At 41.2% G+C, this 24,583-nt stretch overlaps 1 protein-coding gene across 3 annotated transcripts in view; it reads left to right on the top strand.

Moving 5' to 3' along the window:
- Positions 1 to 24,583, top strand: part of CDH13 (cadherin 13) — a 983,248-nt gene that overhangs the window by 344,385 nt on the left and 614,280 nt on the right. For all 3 annotated transcript variants that reach the window (XM_054579129.1, XM_054579128.1, XM_054579130.1), the window contains one exon: positions 9,250 to 9,458. In XM_054579129.1, the coding sequence (XP_054435104.1) occupies positions 9,250 to 9,458 (209 nt within the window). The remainder of the gene's footprint in view (positions 1 to 9,249; positions 9,459 to 24,583) is intronic.

The raw sequence follows: 24,583 nt of genomic DNA, 5'->3' as shown, positions 1-24,583 counted from the left end.
TCTGCTGAACACTCATTTAGGTTCCACTTGAAAGTATCCAATGACAAGCAAATTATTTCATCCGGAAAGAACTAGACTTTCCAAATGGTCCTGAATTTCTTCAGGCTTTTCCGATGTTTGGACAATAAAGAGGCCATGTGAATATTAATGTTTGCACTGCACCTGCTTATAACCCACACCTGCACAATTGCAGGACCTCAACCTGCCCCGCTCCATTGACTCTTATTGAAGTTATTTCTGGAAGATCCCATGGAATCTCTCACACAAACTCACGCATTCTCCTTGCATGACCTTTTCTCTGGCCTCTTTATTGATAACAGTTCTGGGAAGTTCTTGAAGGCAGTGCCTCCCCATTGCCCTCTGTGTGGGAGCTTCTTCTCAAAGTCCATCTCTTGGATCCCCAAAGCCATGACCCTTCAGAGTGCCAAACGACCCTAAAGCTGCTTTAGTCTTCATTGCACCAAAGCCAAGCTAAGCCGTATCCCATTCAGAAATGGGGCCAAGCTGCCGTTCACTATAACAGTTTGTAATTAGGGACCAGAGTAACAGTGCTTGAGATTACTTAAAATGCTTGTGGTTTGTGAATCGTCGAGGTTGTTTCCGCTTATTCTCTCCCTTTACTACAGACCCACTGGGCTGGACTAAGAAACCAATACAGTGTTCTCCTCTCCACCTTCCTTCTGGCTCTGTACCTAACTATGTGTTCGTACAGAAGCTGTCCCCTTTAAAGGGCCATTCCTCCCCATGTACATCTGCTCATGCAGTAGAGAGGTCCTTGGGAAATCACAGGCCTTCCAGAGCACCAGACATAGTCAGGGTCTGAATCTCAGTTTAGGCTCAGCCAGAGCATACTGCCACACTCTGTCTCCAGACAACTCCAACTGCAAGGCCAAATGTCTTAAAAGTTGTAGTGGAACAAATCTCTTCTCATTAACCTACCCTGCTGACACTCATAGGGAGGGAGACATGTGTGCACATAATTACTAGATAAGTCACAGACTAAGGGCTCTATGTAAGAAACACGTGTCAGTAATATAAAAAACTGAGGGGAGAATCTCTGTAAATCTGACACTTAGTCGCTTTCCAAGTTGCTGAATCTGTGATTTCTGACTCACTGATCAGGTGACTTTCAAATCGACTTGAGTATTCACATGAGTTTGGGCCATCGTTCTCGGTTTTGTCTGAGTTTCAAATTGACTTAGCAGCAGTTCTGCTATTTACTTTTTCAACTAATAGGGTTAATGGGTATTGTGTCAGGCTCTGTGCCATGTAAAGTAATTCCAATTTGAAATACAAATTCATAGTGATTATAACCACCATGGGACAGATGATGTACAGAATTCTTTCAGAAAACAACCTGTCACGTTTTAAAGAATTTGTAGCAAGAGGAAAATTTAAGACCCTGACAGAAAAGACTAGATTGAGAGCTAGCAGCTTAGTGTTTAATGGTAGGCAGAGAAAATTCCCTGAAAGCAGATATGGGTTCTGTCTTTCTCTAAGAGGAAGCCTTTAAGGGTTTACATGGCAAAAATAGGTTTCTGCTGAAGATCACTTGACAGAATCATTCAGTATATCTTCAGCTGACATGACAGAATTGAAACCCTATTTTATCAAAGTTGGAATTGACACATGAAATGGCATTAAGACCATTTTATGTGCGTTCTGCGTCTATCAAACCTACAAAGCTTTTGAAGGTGAAATCCACTCCTGGGTTAATCAGTCATACTGAAGAATACACCCAGAACCTTACAGAAGCTTTGTGGATGTTAGCACTGACTCCGGGCCAAACATGGAACACAGGATATAGTTCAAGGCATTCAAGAATCAAGAGGGTAGAATGAACCAAAGCTGGGGGATGTGCCTATTGAATCATATAGAGATCTGATCCACTGTGGGAGGGACTGAACATACATTGATGAAGCTTGATTGGCTAGAATGATTGGGAAATAAGGGTATTCAGGGAAGCCGAAGGAAATGCTTTCTGTTTCTCTCACTTGGGCAGGTCCAAAGAGCCTCTGGACTAAACTTTATTGGTGCCAGTGGGATCACTGAAAGATATGAGAAGCAATTAAGTGATGGTCTGTATCCTGGAGAGAGTCCATCTGATGTTTCTGAACTAAGAACTCCTTCAGTTGTCAGAAAGGGATGGCTTTCCATGCCCCAGCAAAGACTTTTCAGATCAACCAGTTTGCAGGCCCTTCCTGCTGACAGAGCAATTAAATTCTGTTTCACTAACTAGGCCAGTGTGCTGGGATATCAGGTACAGTTTAAGGCAGAGGAAATCATTTACATTCTCCGCAGAGTCATTGCCTGGTCTCAGTAGTGTGCTAGAGACAGCCAGTACGTATGCTCCTGAGAGCTGATTGTTACGTTTTTAGAAAATTTGCAAGCCTGTTGAAAACACATTGCTAGCTGAAATCAGCCATTTTTAGAATATTTACACCATAGGCATTGGCAAATGCTATAAATCAGGACTTTTTCTATTGTGAGTATACTGACGAAACAAAGCCAGTTTCTTCTGTGTAAGAGTTTTGATCCCTAGAAGTGATCCAAGCATATCTGTCTCTAGCAGGGATACAACTCCCAGGATGACTGGTTCAGAGCCCACAGTACTACCGATCTTCCCATATCCTCACAGAAGTGTACGGGCGGAATCTGACCACCAACTCTGAGAGGCCTTAGAGCTAACTATGTGCCAACAAATTTGCAAGTCTCTATGAATGCATATAATATATATGGGACCATTTGCCCATCTAGGATGTGAGTTGTGTGGATCACAGATTGACCCAAAACACTTATAAGAATAGCAATAATTCCATATATTCGTTCATACCTATCTACGTGAGCAGGACTACTCTATATTGTGCAGATAAGTTTAAATCCATCTGCATTTTCATATTTCCTGGGATCATAATACAGTTTAATTTGCTCCCTCACACATTTCTAGATGGTAATAAATCTATGCTTTTTGGACTTTCAGCCCTAAGAACCACATTTAAAAGAAAGAAATAGAAAAGCATAAAATCAAGGTCAGGAAGATTAAGCCCCTTAATTCACATGCCAAGCTTCCCATTTCAATTGTGGTTTTGTCTCCCAGCTAAAGTTTGTCTTTTTGTGACATTTGCATTAAGCCCAGAGGACATTTTGAGTGGAAACACGCTGAAAGCATAATTGAAACACTGAGTGGTGCCATTTGTCTAATTTGCATTTTCCCCCAGGTGGGGAGTTTTTACTTCCTCCCTTCTTCTCCTGGGGTGTTCAAAGATTATCTCAAAGAATAATGTTGTGCAATTGATTCCAATAAATCCCCATGTACAATATATTATATGGATACTTTTTTTCTTTCCAGAAGCTATTTCAAATGCCACAGTGATAAAATATGTAAGGAAATCCTTTGTAGGTTCACAATGGTATAGATAGTTCATTTTCCCCCTCAGATAGAAGTTTTAAATATTTGTTCACAACTTTAATTGTTTACTAGAATTTGTCCTTTCATTATTCTCAGGTGGTACTCTGAGCTACTTACGAGGTCATTTCTATAGAAACAAACATTTTTTAAATAGACAAACAAACTATTTCATTTTATCCTTAATATGTTCTTTGAACTTTTTGCCTCCAAACATGCACTGGCTCAATCTCTACTTTGAAGTTTGAGAATCATTGACATATTGAGTCTGTCAACAAAGTTAATAATATGAGACAATAATACAGGGTTAATGCTATCAATTGCATCCTTGGATAGGGAAGTTAAGGTGAGATTATAATTGGCAGGAAGTAGAGGTTTCTTTTTCCCTGGGAGAAAAAAAAATAACAGTGTGGTGAATTAATTCTTTTTCTGATTAAATACTTTTCATATATTTCAGATTTGTCATTTATATGCTGCCAAAATTGAATGGTCTAGATGTATGACTTTTCTTAGGTTTGTGTCTTTTTCAAACCTGCATTATTTATGTTAGATATATCATTTCCTAGATTTTAAACCCAAGCAGGGTGGAGCCAGACATGAATTTGTCCAAATGAGGGATGGGCGGAGGGGAATGTAGCTCAGGCCAGCATTTATGAAGGGTGGGAGGCACATCCCTTGAGGGTTTTAGTACGTACAAAGATGAACATATGTCTCTGTTTGACTCCTTAGATTTATTTAACATTATTTAAAAAAAAATACATCTGGCATATCCAGGATGTACTTATGAAGGTTATCTTCAAGTAATTTTATAAATAAATAATGAGTCAATTAAAAGAAATACAGTAAGTAAGTAATAGTTCAGGTATGAAAGTATGGCAAAATTGGAGGCTAGGAGCAGAGTGATTGAAGGAAGGAATACACTCGCCTAAGTGGACCAGCAAGGCTGTGCAGCCTTAACCTCATTCAGCCTCACCGAGTCTGTTTCCAGAGAAGAAAAGAAGTGCCTACCTCGGACTGGTAATGTGAAGACTCATTGCGACCGTGCATGTAAAGCTCTCAGTGCAGTCATTCTTTTGGGGAAAATGATACCTTTCAGTTGTAGGAAGTCATCTTTACAAACAATCCATTTAAAGAATATTTAACAAAACTTTGTTGAATCTCCTGTGGGCAGAGCACCATAATTTTACTCCTTCGATGGTATTTTTCTTGCACGACCTCTCACATGAGATAGGTGGGCTTTGCTAAGGCAAGTGAGAAGGTTCAAAGATGGGCAAGGCTGGGTCAGAATCATCTGCCTCTCTCCTTTAGCCTCAGAGGAGATGCCTAGAGTAACCATCCCCATGGAAACCGCACACAGCCAGCAGGCTGGAGCACAGATACCTGACCAGAAGGAGGTGGAAGGACCCAGAATGCAGGCAGAAAAGCAGCTGGAAGAAGGAAGCTATGGATGAAAAACAAATGGCAGTTTCCTTAATGCCCATAATTACCGGAATAACGATGACCATAATTTCTACACATGGAGCACCAAGGCTTGTCTTAAGGGCTCTGTGCATGTAGGTACATACTATCTTGCTAATGCTCACCATTCGAATTATAGAATCTGTGAAGGGGCACTGTTATTTGTTCCACTTTACAGATGAAGACACTGAGGTATAAAGAGCATGGGTGATAAGCCTAAGGTCTGTGGCTGCTTGCTACACATGAGCCAGAATAGGAAGGGGCTTAAATACTTACCATTAAAAATGTCCTTTCTTAGGGCATGGGGATAGCAGTTTCTGGCCTGCTAGTTCTTCAGGCTCCTCTCTGTGCCGGGAAAGGCTGGGAAATAAGGATACCCAGCATCTTAACAAGCAATTCACTGTCCCAGGTCCTGGTTCTCGGTCCCAGTTGCATTAGATTCATCTGGAGGCTTTACAAAGCTACCAGTGCTAGGACCCCAGCCCAGCCCAGGTATATCTGGATCTCTTTGGGGTAGGTATTGCTATTTTTTAAAAATACTCTCCAAGTGATTATCATAGCCTTGAAAAAGAACCACAATCTAAAGCACCTGTTCCTGATCTGATGAAATATGTCTGACATAAAATAAAATACCCAGTTATGCAGCCCTTAGCAATTTGATTACAGCAAGTTGGGAAGAAAGCTAGAATGTACTGAGTGGCCACAGTGTACCAGGTCCTGAATGTAGATTTGTTCTTTCAGGAGGGCCCTTACTTGGTACCCCTGAGGACTCCAGACGGGTTAGTGACAGGCCTGCAGTGGTGGGGTAGGGTGTCTGCCCTTCTCCTCTCATGTACCCACTTCAGGGAAATGGACGTGCTGCGAACTTGAACTGCAGAGGTAGACAGATCAGACTGGGAACAACAGGTTCTTATCTTTTCAGGATATGGGATGCTGAGCAAGTTAGTGACTCCCCCACCAAAGCTCAGTATCTCCTCCCGTAAAATGGAAGTGACACTTAGAGACTGTGCATTCCACTGGGGCTATGTTGCCCCCAAAGGGGTGACATGGGCTCTTGGAGAAAAGCAAAATTGTACTTCCTCAGTGTGTACAAAGTACAAATACGCATGCAGTAAATATTGATGATAGTTATGCAGTGACATTACAACAAACAGATATCTCTGACATGAAAATTTCATGAGAGGGTTGGCATTTAGGCAAAAATATCTGAAAAGCTTTGGGGTGGGTAGATAATTTTTTGAAAGTTGCAAAATGGTGCTGTAGATCGAATTGCTATGAGGCTAAAAGGAGAGACTGGCTGTGCAATCCTCGGCACAGAGACTGGCACTCAGACTCCACTCAGTACATGGTAGATGTTACTGTACTTGTCAAAACATTCTCTCATTCAACATGCAGACACTGATCCCGTGCTTTAGGAGCTACGTGAAGCTTTGTTGGAATTAAGAAGAAAGGTAAACCACCATCCCTGACTTTACCAACCAGCTAAGCCAAAGCTAAGCATGGGAGGCTCAGTGCTATAATGAATTGATGTACTCAGGGCCTAGGGATTTAAGGGGGGACCATAGGTGGAGTTCTTCATTTCCTATTTATCTCTACCACTAAGCTTGACTAAGCTCAACTAAGACAAGAGAGTAAGGGGTCTTCTTTCTGAATCTTGGCCTGGTCTGCAGTGTCTCTTGCTCCCAGAATGGAAGATGAGCCCTGGATTCACCACCACTAGAGCATCGTTTTGCCCCTGGAGAATAATAGATTTAAATGAACCTTTAGTGACAGTCTCATGTATAGAAAACTTTCTGTTCATTGCCGGAGATGTAGAGATGAATAAAAGAATAAGATGCAACATTTGCTTTTGGTTCTGGTGGGAAACGCAGACACATAAAATGGACATGTTGATGTAACATGATATGCAAGGCCTTAGGTACAGAAAGCTCTAGGAACACAAGGAGGGTGTTTGGAGAAGTTGCCTGAGCTGAATCCTAAAGAATGACTAAGAGTTAATGGGGCAAAGAGGGTGGAAAGTACCTTCTGCCCAGAGGGAACAATATGAGCAAAAAGGTGGAGCCAGAACAGTAGGCACAGAGAGGCAGAGGTATGGTCACATGTGAAGCTCAGAGTGAAGACAGAAGCCAAGGGGGAGCCCAGGGGACAGCCCGGACATGGAGGACCCTGGGTGCTGGTCTGGAGTTGTGTGAGACTCAGATGGAAGCCAGTCAGTGCTAAAGTGATGAAGGAAGGGCTTCCTTCAAAGAATGAGTCTTTATGTGCCCTCTCAGGCCCCACATTGTCCAGGCTCAGCTGACCTCCACTTTCTCCTCCTTGCTTTCTGTGCCCATCTCACTGGCTTATTTAGTTTATTGAATGCCACAGGATGTTTGCACATCTTATAATTCTATCTCTCTGGAATAGGTCCCTTACTACTTACAAGGTTTGGGGTTAATATCTGTAATCCAAGCAACTAGCATAATGTAGGCTCTCAGTAAATCTTTGTGAAAGAAATGAAAGAGAGAGGAAAGAAAGAAGAAAGTAAAGGACTTAAGCATGAAACTAGAACCCCCACAGACTTTTGTATGCTTTTGCTTGCCCCACCCCTCCGCAGATGAGTTTGCCTGCTTGGATCCTGCCCAGAGGCCAGGTCCAGAATCAACATCTTCGTAATTCAGGCAACAAGTTCCCAGTGGGCCCTTCATTTGAACACCGTGCCCCCAGTGCATGGATGCTACTTGATGACAATGAAAGCAATGCTGATGTCTCTCTTTCATAGTTCACTTCCAAAACTGAATCCAGTCCTGCCCAATTATTCTTGGCTAATAAGATAGAGGAAGTGAGCGAGCATTGGGAATGGTAGACTCCCAAGAGTCCACTTGGGTGTTCATACAAAGATGCCCCTCAAGCTGACTTGGCAGCCAGGAAAGGCTCTGGAGTCCTGACACAGAGGGACCTTGAGGCAACGCTATGCAATACACTTCAGGGTTCGGTGGGAACTTGGGAGCAGGCCTGAACTGGGTCCTCATGCCATTATATTCAGGCTCTGATGGAACTGCAGGAGGGATCTATTCTACTTGGGGCTTTGTCTGTTTTGAGAACATGTAGTGGTGAAAGGCAAAGAGGCCAGGTTTCAAATCTTGGTTTATTGTTTACCAGCTGTGTGTGTTGGTCACCTCCTTTGCCTTCTCTGAACCTCAGTTACCTGATCTATAATCTGTTGGGAGAGAGGATCAAAACTGTCCCTCATTCATTGTTGTTATAAAGATTAAATAAGATAATATATGTAAACTGCTTAACACTCAGCCTCAAGTGTGGGAAGTATTCAATTTGTTAGCTATTATCATTATCAGCTAATATCATTATTACCACTGTAAGAATTAATCTTGCCAGGAAAAGATCAGTTTAATTCATCAAAAATTTATATGGATTTAATGATGTACTTGGACCTATGTAGACACAGGGAAGTTCCGAGTGGCAATATTTAAGAGACTTAAACTGGAAATAGCTCAGATGCCCATCAACAAAAGAATGGATAAATAAACTCAGCACAGCCACACACTAGAATAGTACATAGTGATTAGGGTAAACAGCCATGCCTCGCAGCTACATGGTCAAATTTTGCAGACATAATGTTGAGTGAAAAACGCCAGGCACAAAGAGCACAATCTGTATAGTAATTTGTATGAAGTGCAAATACAGGTCAAACTAATCTATGTTATTAGAAGTCAGTATAGTACAGCCTCTGGGGAGGAGTATAGGGATTTTACTCAGGATGGAGAGGAAGAAGGGACTGGTAATATTTTGTGTCTAGGTCTGGGCACTGGGTACATGGGTGTGCCCACACTGTGAAAATTCATCGAGTTTTCTGATTTATCTACTTTTCTATTTCTACGATATGCTTCAGTTAAAGGTTTACTAAATAAACCTGTTCAACAGAGAGTGAAGACAACAAAAGTAGAGGGAGGGGGAATGCAGGTAGTATATGTAAGTCTGTGCTTACACTCCAGGGGCCTGGCGGTGTACTGAGGAAACAGGCAAATGCGTGCACAAACAATGGGTTGTGGTACCACTGGTAACAGGATTCTGTACCACTTATACAGGCACAGCATAGCTACACTCAAGGGCAAAGAAACGGTCATGTTTCCCTCTGCATCCTCATTGCTTAGCACCTGCCTGGCAAGTGGGAAATTAGCCAGGACAGGTCTTGATGGAGTGAAGCCCTTCAGCATGGTCAAAGTCAGAGGAGCTCATGGGGGTGCTGTGAGAGAAGGGACAGCATTTGTGGATCTGGGGTGGGGACTGATGACTCACATGGTGTAGTCAGAGATACCTCCAGGACTGTGCCTCGCAACCTACTCACATGCTTTCTGTCTTTGTTTGTTTCTATTTGTTTTCTCCAGTGAACTTCAGTGACTGTAAAGGAAATACCAAGCTACACTATGAGGTCTCAAGCCCATACTTCAAGGTGAACAATGAAGGTGATTTAGTCGCTCTGAGAAACATAACTGCAGTGGGCAAGACCCTTTTCGTCCATGCCCGGACTCCCCATGAGGAGGACATGGCGGAACTCGTGATCGTCGGGGGGAAAGACATCCAGGGCTCCTTACAGGTAACATAACTGTTTGGGGTAAATTGGGTCCAAGGAGAAACATTGGGGTCTGTATATTTTATGTGGAAAATAAGTATTTGGTTTATTATTGGCCAAGATTCTTTTGTTACATATGACAGAAACCAAACTCAAAAAATGGTGGGAGTTTGCAGGGATAGGAATCATGGGCTTATGTAATTACACTATTTCTGAGACAGCTCTATGTTTAGGCTTGGCTATGTCTAAACATAATTAAACCAGTGCCCAAATGATAAGACCAGCTTTGATCCATGTTTATCATGTGGTTCCATTTTCCTTCTGCTGGCTTCGCTCTTAGAGTCACATCCCTCCTTGCTTCCCAATGTGGAGGTCTCGGTACCTCCACTCCATTCTCCCCATCTAAAGTCACCTGAGAGACCACCTCTTTGTGATACTGACAACAAAGCCTTGAAATTGAATCTTGTTGGCTCATTAGATCCTGCACCCATCCCTGAAACAATCACTGTGTCCATTGGGTTATGGTTCTCTGGTTGGCTAAGTCTGGGTCACACGCCTTGACCTGAAGCCTGAGTGGAGTCAGCCCCACCTAAAACATGCAGACTGAGAGTGAAAGAGGGTTCTCTATTAAAGTAAATTAGGATCCTGTTATCCAAAGAAGCAAAATGGATGCCGGGCAGGCAAGAACCGCAGTGACCCACTGGAGGTGCATAGCAAGGCAACCGTTGTATCCGGTGCTGCTCCTTTGCCTATACTGGTGCTCGTTCTTTTCCAGGCTCATGTGTACACTGATCTTGCACCTGCACACACGTGTACACACTTTAGAAGTGCCATAAACTTCAGGGGTGGCACTTCCTGACTGTGTCATCTATTGCTACAATGGACTCACCTACTTCCTTCACCAGGAGCTCAGAGACTCCATGGCTTCTTGATTATAGAAAGAAAGGAAAGACACTCAGAAAGACCCTCACGAAATAACAATGATGTGCTGTCTGCTTGGTGTAGCTAGCCTTTTCTCCTGTCTGCTGGTCTGGCCGTACCCAATTTTTCAAAGCCTAGGATTATCACTACCTTTTTCCATCTGCCACATTCTCCATAAACCCGATTTATCTGCTGACTTTGTTCAGTGGTGGCATGTGGGTAAAGGAGTAAACACAGTTTCCGCAGCTGCGCAGCAAAGACAGCGTGACTGGCAGTGTGAGCATCGCTTACCTGCCAATTCTACAGTTCTTTGTCTGAGATGGCAAATAAGGGGCATGAGCTTTGATTGCCCTACTGTGTCACCATACCCATGGCACATATTAGTGATCACCCCTGGCTCGACCTGAGAATCTTTTCCAACACAGTGCTTCTAGAAGTTACCACCCATTGATCATTTAGACATGTTTCTAGACATGGAATGTATGTGCCATTCCTGGTCCAGACAAACTCCATAATTCTCCTTTATTTCTGTGAATCTGAGTTAAGGGTAGACAGCCAGCTAAAAATGAATGCACAGTGTGCCACCGATGTTTCCAAAGAAAGTGGGGTATTGGTGAATGGATATTGGTGTGGAAACCCTTTGGTGCCAAAAACGCAAGCTTTTCTCTTACTCAGCCATCGTCATTTTCACAGCATCTCACTAACTTATGATATAAATGACAGCAAATACATAAAGCAACAAAATTGCCAGAACATGCAGCACGAAGCGCTTCTTAGGAACAAGTAAATGGTACGGAGAGTCTCATCAGGGGGTTGCATGTGGGATGGAGTGTATTTAGACAGACAATTGTTCATCATAGTAGATGGCTCATCTCTAAATTCAGAAAATAAAATGTCATGTATTTAGCTTAAAGCAGAGCAGAAGGAATTCTGGGCACTTCTCAGGGCAAACCACAGCTTGACAGGCAGGGAGACTAGGGTTCAATACCAAGAGACTCAGCTTTGAAGAGCTGGTCTCTCAAGTCCCAGGAAGACACCATTCCAGAGGCCAAGTCCCTCAGAGCCCCAGCCATTTCTCATTTGCTGCTGTCTGAGCACGTTATTGACGAAGCTTGCTGCAATTGTTTGCTTCTTATACAGCACAGCGGAGGCTGCTGTGCCATTCAGTTTGCCCAACTCCAGCTGAAAAGGACATTCATCTCCCCCCTCCAGTCATTTTACAAAGTTTGAAAATAAGCCTTGTGAAGCTGCCCAGATGTGTCCGCAATAAAGTCCAGAAAAAGAAAAGGGTAGGGAAACAAAATTGCTATCCAAAGAACCCCTGTGAGGAGAGCGCAGTCATTCAGAGATACTCAGTTTGTATTTTTGAGGCCCTACTGTGTGCAGCCAAGCAGACCAACTGCTAGAGGGGAAAATCAGTGAGTACGAAAGTCAGCTCAGCCCCTGGCTGGAAAAGAAAAATAAACGTGTATGTTGATTTCGTACCAAGCAGGGATGCAAAACTGAGTGTGTGCTGTGCCCTCAGAGAGAAAAGGGCAGGGGACACTAGGCTGGTGATGACAGCGGTGCTTCACTGTGTGCCAGGTGCTTGTCTCCTGGGCCACAAGTAGTAACTCATTTAATCTCCCCCCAACCCTGTGAGTCATGCGCTACTGCTCCCATTTTACCTGCAGGGGAAACTGAGGCACTAAGAGGCAAGCGAGAACCTACATTATTCTGTGGGACTTTCTTAAGTAAGCGCATCTCAATGTACATTTTAACATGCGCTATTTCTAACCCTCATAACCTCTCTGAGCGGCTGCTGATACTACCTCTTTCCTATAGATGTGAGAATTTGGCCAATATCCCCTCGCTTGAAATGGACAGAAACGGGACTGAGATTCTGGCTTTTCTGTCCAAACACCCATTTCCTTCGTGCCACTTTGCATATCAGGAGCTGTGCCACCTGGGTGGCTGTGGCTACTGTCCTTTGGTCAAGTGGTGAGAGCATGAGTTGGAGCAACACAGAAGGGACAGAGGGAAACAAGTGAAAGGTGTGATTTGAACGAAGAAAGCCAACATGCAGCGTCCTGATGCTTCTAGAGTGTCTAGCCAAGGAGCGTAGAGATGGATTGCACGGTCAGGCTTGGGTGTGTGGAGTTGGTGGCTCCTGAGGACATCTTCGTAGAGACGTCCAGGAGACAGCAGGGAGTATGAGGCTGGATCTCGGGGTAAATATTTGGGGGAAGAACAGCATAGGGGTGGGGCTTTGGCTTTCGTTGGAACTTAAGCAGGTTCAAATTTGTGTTCCACCACCTACAATTTTGTGACCTTGGACATGTCACTCAACTCTCTAAACCCCAACATCCTCATGTATGAAATGGGGATAAGAATAGAATCTGCATCACAGAATCGGATCAGGCACAGCACCAGACACCAAATAACCCCCTGATGGTATCATTTTGGAACCTCTAGGGACAGGATAAGGAACCGGAGGCTCAGTGTTCTCACCGAGGCCAGAGATTAGGGGTGGAGGAGAGAGTGAAGCCAAAGGAAGAAAGAGATGGTGTTCTCGGAGAGGGCAGTGGGGCGCCCAGCATGAACAAAACAGGAGAGCGGGGAGGGAGGTTGCTGTGGTTAATTTCACATCACTATGTTTTGGAAGGAAGGATTCTTCAAGGTAAATGTAATCCCAGTGAAGCACAGCTCAGCTGCAGTAACTGGAGTCTCGCTCTCTAATAAAGCACCGTGTCTCTCATTTTGACCTGCTTCCTATGACCTCCTTTCACCTGGGAAGTCTACAGCCTGAATCTGTGAAGTCTGATTGTTAATAGTTTGACTGTAGACCCACAAGCTATTTCTGCATTTTTAATAGGCTGCCCAAAAGCTAGTACCTTCCTGGGCTGTGTAAGATCACCTTAGATCTGAGTGGGTGGGGGAGCAGTTTTAATCTCTGGTCTTTTGATGAATGAGGAGGAATTGTTACAAAGCAGAGCAGGGCTAACTGCGTGCGCAGAGCAGTTCTCTAGCCTAAGGAAGGTAATGATGAATGCAACTAACATATGTCTGGACAAAACCGTGGCTTGTCTCCGCCGAGTCTGCTGTTCCTCATTGCCAGACGGTGATGAGCAGGAAGACAGCAGAATGTTTAGTGGTTTATTCATTCACTTACTCATTTATTTACTTTGTATGCAGGGCTTCAAAGGTTGCATAGAAAAGCTCTGCTTCATTGCTTATACTCCTTGGATAGAGGTGTCTTTATCTGCTGTATGACTCATCAACCTCATTTTTCAGCCTGGCCAAAAAAAAAAGAAAGAAAAAGCACCATCGATTTATTTTTTGATGTATATATGTATGTATTTCTGAGTTAAGAAACTGTAGTCTCCATGACTGTAGATTATGTCAAAAACATTCTGACATCAGTTAAAGAACGTGATGATGTCAGGCTGGGAAGTAAGCATATCAGGGAATTAAATTTGAATTCCAGTTTGGGAGCCAGAGACTGTGAGTATGGGGGTCTGCATTCTGAGCAGCTGTAGAATTTAGATACTGGTAACCCAGGCATCTGGGTCTTCGTGAACAAAGCAGGGGATGCACAATATAACAGAAGGGAGAGTTGTGGGAACCCACAGGCTGTGGGTGAGAATCTGGCTTCCTTGCTCTCAAGCTGGGGTTATTTCTCAATTGCAAGTCTGATCACTTCACCTCTGCTTAATGGGCCCCTCCTTCTTCATCATCCCACTGGGCCCTCGGAGTAAATTCTGAAGTTTTTCTATATGTCTGATAAGGTCCTTCATGGTCTAGCCTGGCTGATCTTGGAAGCCTTCCCTCAAGTCTAATTTTTTTTTCACTTTTAAGTGGCTTGATCTGCTGAAATGTCACCTCCCCCAAGAGCCTTTCCTAATCCTCATTCTAAAGAAGGGTCTTCCGCTGTTAGTCTCACTCCAGCATCAGTTCTGTTGCTTCATGTCTGCTTCTCGGTTTGTAATTACATATTTATGTCCTTGTTTAGGTGTTTAAAGTCTGACTCCCTGATGAGGCTGTCAGCTCCCTGAAGGCAGGAATATAGTCTGTTCCCTTCTTCCTTCTTCCCTCTCTCCCCCTCCTTTACTTCTCCCCTCCCCTCCCTCCCTCCCTCCCTCCCTCCCTTCCTTCCTTCTCCATTTCTTCTTCGTCCTCAGCACCCAGCACAGAGCATGATGTATAGTTAGTGTTCAATAAGTGTCTTTTGAATAAATGTATGAGTGAAATGAGTGACTCCTTTCACAACTCTCCCTACATTGAACTCTAGGCTCCCCCACCCCCCAAAGCAAACCACTTGTGGTTTCTTGAATTGGCCAAGCTCTCCTCCCGTTCATGCCTGCCACTCCTCTGTCTGAATTATGCCCCCTCCATTGTGGCCCTCACTACCCCATCCACCCACCGATATGGCTTTGCTTCTGGATCTGCCGAGATTTCTTTTCTTCGGGGACACTTCTCTGACTGTCCCCTTGGCTACTTAGGTGTTTTTTCGCTCCATGCTCCTCACAGAACCCTGCCTGTCTCCCTCTATCAACAGCACTAAACTTTAACTGTCTGATTTATGTGTGCTATTCCCATCTCAGTTCTGTGCTGCAGAGCCCGGGGGCCTGGCTTCCACACAGGAACCTGAGAGCGCTGCCTTGGGGCCAGAAGCTTCAGAATGATCCCCAGAGCTGCGGTTACCACCTCTGCTCTCTCTGCCTCAGCTGTAAAATCACTTCTTAACACTATCAGCCTCATAGATAAACTGCAAGGATTAAATAAGTAAACATATGCAAAATATTTAGAACAATGTTCAGTGCAGTGTGGGTGAAAATGCCAGTTATTTCCCATCATTGTTGTGTGTCTTCAAAGCCAGACCTATAATAAATGCTGAGTGAATAAACCAAGCAAATTGAGACAACCCAGTTCTGTACCCCTTCTCTGTATGACCAAATGTCATCACTCATACAAGCTGTAGAGAATTCAGGATTACAAGTGAACTTGAACCAAGACCATCCCTATTGCTCAGGTGCCCATTTTACATGAAACACTGACTAAACTTACAAGAGAGGATTTTTTTTTTTTTTTTTAATTCTCTAGGTCTGCTTAATAAACACCAAAAGATATGGCATTTGAAAGTTAATTATGAACAATTTACACTTTTGAACTGGAAGTCAGTGCATGGTATACTGACTAGTCTCTTAATCAAGTTGGTTAAAATAAATGCAATTTAATTTTTTGTCCCTTTTTCTCTCATTTAAAAATCCCTGAAAAAATAAAATGAATAGAGAAAGTTATGACAGAACTTGAAAGAGCTAAATTTAAGGCTTGTTTATCTTGGCTGATCATGATCACTATAAACACACAATTTTATAGACATAATTTTGGCTCCTAATCCAGTTTCAAGAATCAGCATAGAAATCGTTCCAAAAAATAAAATAAAAGGACCAATTAGAAGAGGAACAATTTGGGAGAAGCAGTTGTTTTGTTTTTAATGTTTTAAATAAAAATATAATACATGCCATCCATCGCTCATAAGCCAATATGAATGTTGCTGCTGATTTATCCTCACTCTTGCGGGGATCACCACTTTTAACTCCAGAGGCGCAGGGTTCCATTTGTTAAGTACCTCTAGGGAATGGTGGGCCTTGAAGCACCTGGATATCCCTCTGTTATTGTATGGGTATGTGCTCTGGGACATTTAGCTTGTAGATGATATTAAGGGGGGTCTGGAGTGACTCAACTTGGGATCTAATTACACATTTAGGATTTGTTGCACAGAAAACATCTAACTCCTTTGAGTTTCAGTTTTCTCACCTGTACCATAGTGGTAAAACCCCAGCTTTGCCTCCATGCCATAGTGGGGTACTCAGAATTTAAATAAAAAATATCTTTTCTGACCCAGTGCTAACAGAGGGGCAGCATAAAAATCACATCGATGGATGAGTGGTTAGAGAGGATGTGGACTGTTACTCAGCAAGGGACTAATACTGAGCAATGAAAAAGATTGGAGCTTGCCACGGGCACCGGCGTGGAGGGACCTAGAGGGCGTTATGGGAGTGCAGTCAGTCGGGCAGAGAAAGATAAACACTGTATGACTCCACATATAAGTGGAGCTTCTAAAAAATCAAAACAGTGGAACAAAACAAAAACAGACTCATAAAGAATCACTTTCTGTTCTTAACTGAGGTACCCAAGTGAGTCGTTATCATCTCTGTATATTTTTCCATCTTTTTGGATCTCACACATTCCAGACAAAAATATTTTTGCACATTTGTTACTGAGATAACCTCCAATTTTTATCAGCCGTGAGCTAACCATTTGAACCATCTCTGTTTGCATTGGCCATTATCATCTAACCTCCAAGGGGCCTGTCATGCTGCACGCAGGTGACTTGACTTCATTTGTTTAAAGTATCCGTGAGAGTGAGAGCAGCCAGCTTATGGGATAATTAATTGCCTTGTCTCAAGATCTTATCCCACTGACTGGGAGTGGCTTGGAGTCTGTTGAGCTGGTCAATGATATCGATCTTGATCACATGAAATATGTTTTACAACCCTCTCAGTGGAGAACCAATCCGTGCTTTGAATGTGACCATAAAAAAAAAGAAAAAAAAAAGAACTAGGAGTTTAAAGCTGTAGATACTTAATATGCGCCGATTTAACAAGTATGGTAATTTCAAAAACTTGTGAAGTACCTCTCTTCATGGCAAAAGCCTCCCAAGTTACTATTAAGGAAAATTGGTATCCATTTAACTGTCATACAAATTAGGGAAAATATATATCTCAAAAATTATGGTACAGATCCAAAAATCGGGCCTAGAATTGGGTATTAGGCTGTTATATTTTGACACATGCCTAAATTGTTATGTTTATGATTCCTAGCTCTAGGATACTGTTCAAATATAGATAAAAACATCCTTTGATTCATTAATTTAAGTAGATAACAGGTTGTTTTGTGGATCGGAATCTAATAAAACTATATTTTGAAGATTAATTTTAATTGAAATGCTTGGGGGGAAATAACTGATCCTACAGAAAGTCTAGATAACTAAAACCAATTTTTATTTTTATTTTTTGGCTTGTGGAAACTCAGCATTTCATATTTGCAGCAGTATCATACAACAGAAAAAATAATGTGAATCACACATATGATTTTAAGTTTCCGTATAGTTACATTAAAAAGGCAGATAAAATCAATTTTAATAAGATATATTATTTAACCATATATACATATTTAACATATATATACCCAGTGTATGTATTATTTATCTGTACACATGTACACACACTCAATATACACATTTTGGATTAAATTTCATAGATATAGATACTCTGTATATTTATATGTTATAAATTTAATCCAATCTATCTATAAAACCCAATATATAATATATAATTTCTCTGAGGTATGTCAACGAATAATCAATGTGAACATTATTAATGAAATATCTTTACATTCTCCTTTTTATATTGAATCTTTGACATTCAGGGCATATGTTACTCTTATAGCACATCTCAACATAGATTAATCAAATTTTAAGTGCTTAATACTCACAGGTAGCAAACAGCTACCGATTGAACAGGGCTACCCTGTTGTCCTTTGGAATATTTACATATTTTGAAAGAGAGATGGAAAGAGTCATTCACTGAGCACCCACCTCAGGTTAGAAAGTTGTCTTAGATGCTTTCACACATATGCACATTCTCCGATGCTCATAGCTGACCTGTGCTGTTGATAATCTTGTTCCTACTTTGCAGATGTGGAGGTAGTTCTGGCTCAGAGTGGTTGTGTCATTTATCCAATGTCATCGTCTCTCAGCAAATGACAGAACTTGGAGTTGGGCCTGAGCCTTCTAATTTGATGTGGTCACTGCTGACATTTACAACAGAACCAGTACTTTCCTATTTCCCTGTAAAGACTGTAACATGAGGGAGGAAAACAAAAACTGGTTAGAAGTAAAAGAAAAAAATGAATGCAGAACTGTGCAAAAGAAAAAAAAAAAAAGGAAGGGACAAGTCCTGTGTTGTCATGACATTTTTAAAAAAACATCACTCATGAATAGAATCTTTGGAGAAAGAACCTCATGAAAACAGCAGAAGAGCTCCAAATGTACCAGGTTGTCAGTTTCTTTATTTCAGGCCTTATCTTATTCATATTTATAGTCCTAGAATATAGGGAAAATGCCTTTCATTTATATTCTTAAAAATAAAATAATTTATTTTGAGAGGCATTGTTTGGATTTAATTCTCACAACATTGCCTTGAAGCAGATAGAGTTATTCCTGTTTTATGAGTCATGACACTGAGACTTCCAGAAGTCAGGAGGTAGCTCTCAGGTCACAGAGCTGGGCAACTATCAGCCTCAGTATGCAAATCCACAGCAATTCCCCAGGGCTGGGGTTCTGTCCGCAGCTAGCTTTCCAACAGCTGCTGGGGGCTTTGCAAGTAAAAGGGATGTAGCATCATCAGATGGGAATTTTCACCTAGTGTCTTTGATGGCATACGATCATGTGATAGAATGCACATTTTTCTGGGTCCTCTGATATGTTTCTAACCTCCTTTTATTATTATCATAAATCAAATACAAGTGAATTCTAAGTGTAGATATTGGGGTGTTAACCTCTATTTAAAACTCCTGTCTTATCTGCTGTGTGGAGATACTTGGTTATAATGGGCTTTTCCAGTTAGGTTGGCTGTCCTTATCAGAGATGAAACAACATTAAAACATTTCAAAGTGATTAGAAATTTTAAGAAACAAAACCAAACAGTGATAATCCTGAGGGAATTTTATGTAGGTGGACAAGTGCTGGGTTGTCATGGCACTTTTAAAAAGCTTTCTTCATAAATAGAACCTTTGAAAACAGAGCCTCATGAAAACATCACAAGATTTCTGGATGTGAATATCTCCTAGGCCACTCTGGAAGGGTCTGGTTCTCATTTCTGACCGAAACAAACAAACAAAAAACCTTCAGTGATAACGGAACACAATCTTTGATACAGACTATGGATTGCCTCCATTTAGTTATTTTGTCTCAAAACTCAAAAATCAGCAAAGGAACAGGGAGGGGAGGTACCATTTCTTCAGTCCTTCCTTGCATGGCACATGGGTCAATCAAATTACATGGTCTTCACCCAAACTTTTAAGGCAGAAGTCTGAGCATGTGCAGAAAAACATGGCAGAGAAGAGCATTATGACCCCCACCAACCATATCCATTAGTCCACCCACACTGGGTAAACGCCTGTGGACTGTTGGTCTCTGTAGACTGGCCTGGATTTGTGGTAAATGCCAGGGTGACAACTCCTCCTGGGCCACATCGTTGATGCTGTTGAGCCCTCAGTCTACTGGTAATTGCTTGTTCAGGCAAAGCCAAGTAGTGTCTCAAAGTATCATGTAGACAAACTGGAAGCACTTTTCAGGGGTGGCTGGGGCCTAACCTCAGAGTTCATTTTGTCTTTTTTCTGGCTCCTCTTAACAGGAGTAGAAACCCTCAGGCCCATACCCTCCAGGGCTGCCGAATTAAAAATAACAGTCAATAATAATAACAATCACAACAGGAGTGCCTCTGTTCTTCTAGAGTCCACAGCAGGGACTGATATTTTTATTTGCAGATTGTTTCTATCTTTTTTAATAAAGAAAGAGGTAGAAACAGTAAAAAAAGCAACTATTGTGTGTGGTCATCAAAGTATAATGATTTCTTTAACAGAAAATAAATTTTGTTAGTACATGCTCTTCTTTCTCTATTATGCAAAGAAAGATTAATTCTCCCATAAAAAAGTGCTTTAAGTAATGCCCCATATACAATTTCAGAACTGGACATATCAATGGATTTATACATAAGCAGAGAAATTTCAAATGCTAACAAAGATGGCCTCCTAATGCTCTTGGCAATTCCCAGTCTCCAAAGAATGATGAACACAACCAATTGGGGAAGGCTTTAAAAGGACAAAGAGTTTCCCTTGGGATAGGGTAATATTGAATATTTGAGGGCTGCTCAAGGTCTTTGAGACTGTCCTTCAAGCAACAGTTCTAAAATATCTGTGATTGGCAGGCAGCTTCAGTTGGTCGGAGCTTATTGCTCTGACCGCATTGACCCCAGTGATTTCCCCCCAGCCTTCTTACAGTTCAGAAGGGCAGGTGTGGGCTCGTCCCTGCTCTTCTTTGTGTCTTCTACCAATAAGAGAAAATTGGACCTGAGATGTAAGATGGGGCTTTTCCTTCCCCCAATGTCTACACAGTTTCTCTTGTCTCTATTTATGAAAATTAGTTGGTTCCTTTAATTTTCAATCTTTTTACAGCAAAACTTTTGACAAAAGGTTGACATCACCAACCAACCCCTTCATCATATCCGGCAATTTGGGTTTCTATCAACAGCAACTACAACTCCTTTTCTTTGGAGTTACAAAGCTATCAATAAGGGTAGTTCTCCAAGAAACCCAAGGAAGGGCCTGAATTGGTGTAACTAGGCTTTTCCTGCAGCTCTCCCTCTACCCATCACTTTCACTCCAGAAGTCTGTGTGTGCTCTCTTCTCCCCTCCCCTCCCCACCCTTTCCTTTCTCTTCTCTTCTCTTCTCTTCTCTTCTCTTCTCTTCTCTTCTCTTCTCTTCTCTTCTCTTCTCTTCTCTTCTCTTCTCCTCCACTGTGAGTTAAGACAGCTAATCAGGTTGTACTATTTTCTTCCTTTCATTGACCATTCTCACAAACTCCACTTAACACAGACAACTGAGACTTGACTGCTTTTTTATTCCCAATCCCTTAATTTGGAACTTGTCAGCAAAGTCTAGCTACTATCAGCACGACTATCAGTCTTATTTGCCTAGTTTTCCTGGAATTTCTTCTTTCACCCAGGCCTTTGGGTTATATATATTTTTTTAAGTGGGAAAGAAGAAAAGTATTAATTTTAAAAAAAAGTTTCAGAAACTGAATCAAAGAAAAAAAAGTACAAAAAATAATACCCCCCCTATATTTTTGTCAAATTGTATATAAATCTTACAATTTTGGTGATGGTTATTTGGTAAAGTAAAATTATATTCTCTAAACAGGTAGGGATTGTGACTGACTTGTTCATTGCTATAAATCTAGCATTTAACATAATACCTGTCATGGAGTACTTATTGCATGACTGAACAAATGTCAGAGATGGAATGAATATTGATGTTAATAATACTGATCATAGCCAACAGTTATTTAGCTCAAACTCAGTGCCAGGGACCACTCTAAATGCATTTCTTATGTTAAGTGATTTGATCTTTATGGCAACTCAATGAAATAGGCACAGTTATTCTCATTTTGCAGATGAATGAAATAAGACATGGAGAAGATATGACACTTGCCCATGGTCAGAAAACTACATGTAATATTTCAGAGGCATGCTTTGTATTCCTACTGTGCAAAAAAGCATTTGACAAAAATATCTTATCCTTTTTTTCAAGATGGACATATATGAGCTAAACATTAAAGTAGATTCAGGTTGGTTGAATAGATATACCTAAAAGGTCTGAAGAATAATCTCTGTTAGCCTGGAGCCTGGAAAATGGATTCTTCATGTAGTCAGTGGCCCTAACTGATTGAGTTCATCCCAATGATAAAAATAAAGATATGGAGACATGTGTTTTGAGTTTGTAACTTTCATAGCTCTAGGATCCTCATTGGATGATAGATTTAAGATTCAAAAAGAACTCAAGTATCTGTAAGAATGGCCAGAAATCAATAAAGCAATAATAATATGTATAGATGTGAAGCCTCCCCTACAGGGAAACAGCTTCTGGGAAACAGGCTGGGGGTGATGTGGTAAGGACTTGGCTGATGAGGCAGTCACTCAGGAAAGTGCAGCCACTCCCTCTGTACAGATTCCTGCCCTTATGGACATTCTAATTATTCACCCTTAATTTATTGCTCATTACCTTGACTACTACTCCAAGACTTTCCCTCTTACTTAAGCAATAAACTCTATTCCACTGCTCACAATTTTCTTGCATTACTCTGTGCTAAAAAGTTTATACCATCCAACTTGAGCTTCCCCAATTCCCTCTTTCATCTCTGCCCCCTTCCAGTCCTCCCCCTCCCCTCTCAGAGGAAGACCGACTCTTCCTTCTCTTTGCGACACATCCCTTCATTTGAGTTCCTGAACCCACTGCTTTCTGCTTCCATTTTCATCATATGCTTCTTCTTTCTCTCTTATACTTTCAGTTGTTTCCTCTTCTCTGAATGTTCTCCTCTGCCTTCAAACATGCTCAGATCTTCCCAAATTAAAATACATTTCAATAGAGCTATTTTAGATCAATAGATGTTCATGTCACTGTCCCCACCCCTTGCCAGTCTTCTGGAAATCCTAGCCTTTACTTAACACCTCTGCTTAATCACTAACTCGCACCTTCTACTCCAAAATGGGGCTTCTAAGTACATTTTGCTAAAATTGCTCTCTTTTGAAGGTTATGGAAACTGAATAGCTGATTTCCTTAAATGGTTTTTCTAGTCCTGAGCCCACTTGAACTCTCTAAGGAATTTGGCAACTTATTTTTAATTTTTTAACTTTTATTTGAGATCAAAGTCATATAACATAAATTTAACCATTTTAAGTGAAAATATCCATAACATTTAATACATTCATTATATGCAACCACCACCTCTATATAATTCCAATATATTTTCATCAACCACCCCCCTCTCCAAAAAAAAAAACAACCCTCATAACCATTAAGCATTCAATCCCCCTAGTCCCTGGCAACCAAAGATCTACATTCTGTTCCGAGCATTTACCTATTCTGGATATTTCATATAAATGGAATTTTGTTATAAATGGTCATTTGTGACTGGCTTCTTCTGCTTAGCATAATGTCTTCAAGGTTCATCCACCACATTATAGCATGTGTCACTACTTCATTTCTTTTTATGGCTGAATAATATTACTTTGTGTAGATACTCAACAATTTGTTTATCCATTGATGGTCATTTGGTCTGTTTTCATCTTTTGGATGGTGTGAAAGGTGCCACTACAAATGTGCATTTACATGTTTTTGTTTAAGTACTATTTTTCAGTCCTTCTGTGTTCATACCTGACAGTGGAATTGCTAGGACATATAGTAATTATATGTTTAATTGCTTTCCACAGCAGCTAAAATGTTTTGCATTCCTTCCAGAGCAACTTCGACAACTTTGAAATACCTCTTGAAATGCTCTCCCCTTTGCCTTCAAAGACACTCCACAACCCTTGTTCTCCCTCTCTTTATATGGCAGCCTCATATTTTTTCTCCTCCAGCTCCTCTTTTTATTATTCTTGCCATTGAGGGTGTTCTTCAGATTTCAGTCTTGATTATCCTCTGATGTTTTCTATCATTCTCAACATTGTCATCCAAACGAGTGGCTTTAAATAGCCCCTCTTTAGGATGTCTTCATTACATAGCTCCACTTCTGACCTCGGGCCCTTCATACCTACCTGCCTACAGCATCCCCACCTGTATATTTTACTTGCCTCAATGTTAGTGCATGTGTATGTGTTTATCACCCTCCTCCTTTCTTCCTTTTTTTCCTCTTTATTTTCATTCTTTCTCTCCCATGTAGTTTTAACTTTCTCCATTATAGTAACTACAACTGGTTTAGGCATCATATCTTCTTAGCTGGCCTATAACAGGGTCTTACGAATGTCATCTCTCTTAAATCTACTTTGTCCCCTTCCTTTCTGAACCAATCTACATACCTATTGCTGCTCAATTGCCTTCCTGCAAAATAGTTAGAATCATACCATGTCTATTCAAAAGCTACAAGTGGCTTCTCATGCACACTAAATAACACTCAAATTGACCCCAAACTTTCTGTCAGTTTCACCCTCACTTCTCTCCATCATTCTTGTGGTTTTACCACCAAAGTAAGCTGCTTATTCTCAATGATCACTTAAAATGATATGGTTTCTTCCATCTCTCTCTCTCTCTCTCTCTCGCGAGTTGTATAAATGTATTGCAATAGGCTAACAGGAATAGAGACCAGATTAGGAGTTATGATATTAGCAGAACCAGTGACTTATTATTTAATAATATATATTTTAGCCAAACAATAAGTTAACCCATTACTATGGATTTTTTTTAAGATTTGTAATTAATCATGGTGGAAATGATGCTATAATGCTATAATGAAACATTATAATTATACTGTTTCATTATAACTGAAACAAGTCTTAAAAATTACATAATTATAAATGATTGGATATGGAAGGAGGGGCTCTATAATATGGATCTTATTAAGATGCTT

This window comes from Pteronotus mesoamericanus, unplaced genomic scaffold (genome assembly GCF_021234165.1).
Source record: "Pteronotus mesoamericanus isolate MK-2021 breed Mesoamerican mustached bat unplaced genomic scaffold, CSHL_Meso_final contig_52, whole genome shotgun sequence".
Taxonomy (NCBI): domain Eukaryota; kingdom Metazoa; phylum Chordata; class Mammalia; order Chiroptera; family Mormoopidae; genus Pteronotus; species Pteronotus mesoamericanus.
The sequence above is the reverse complement of the archived record's forward strand: the minus strand, read 5'-3'. Positions and strand labels throughout refer to the sequence as shown.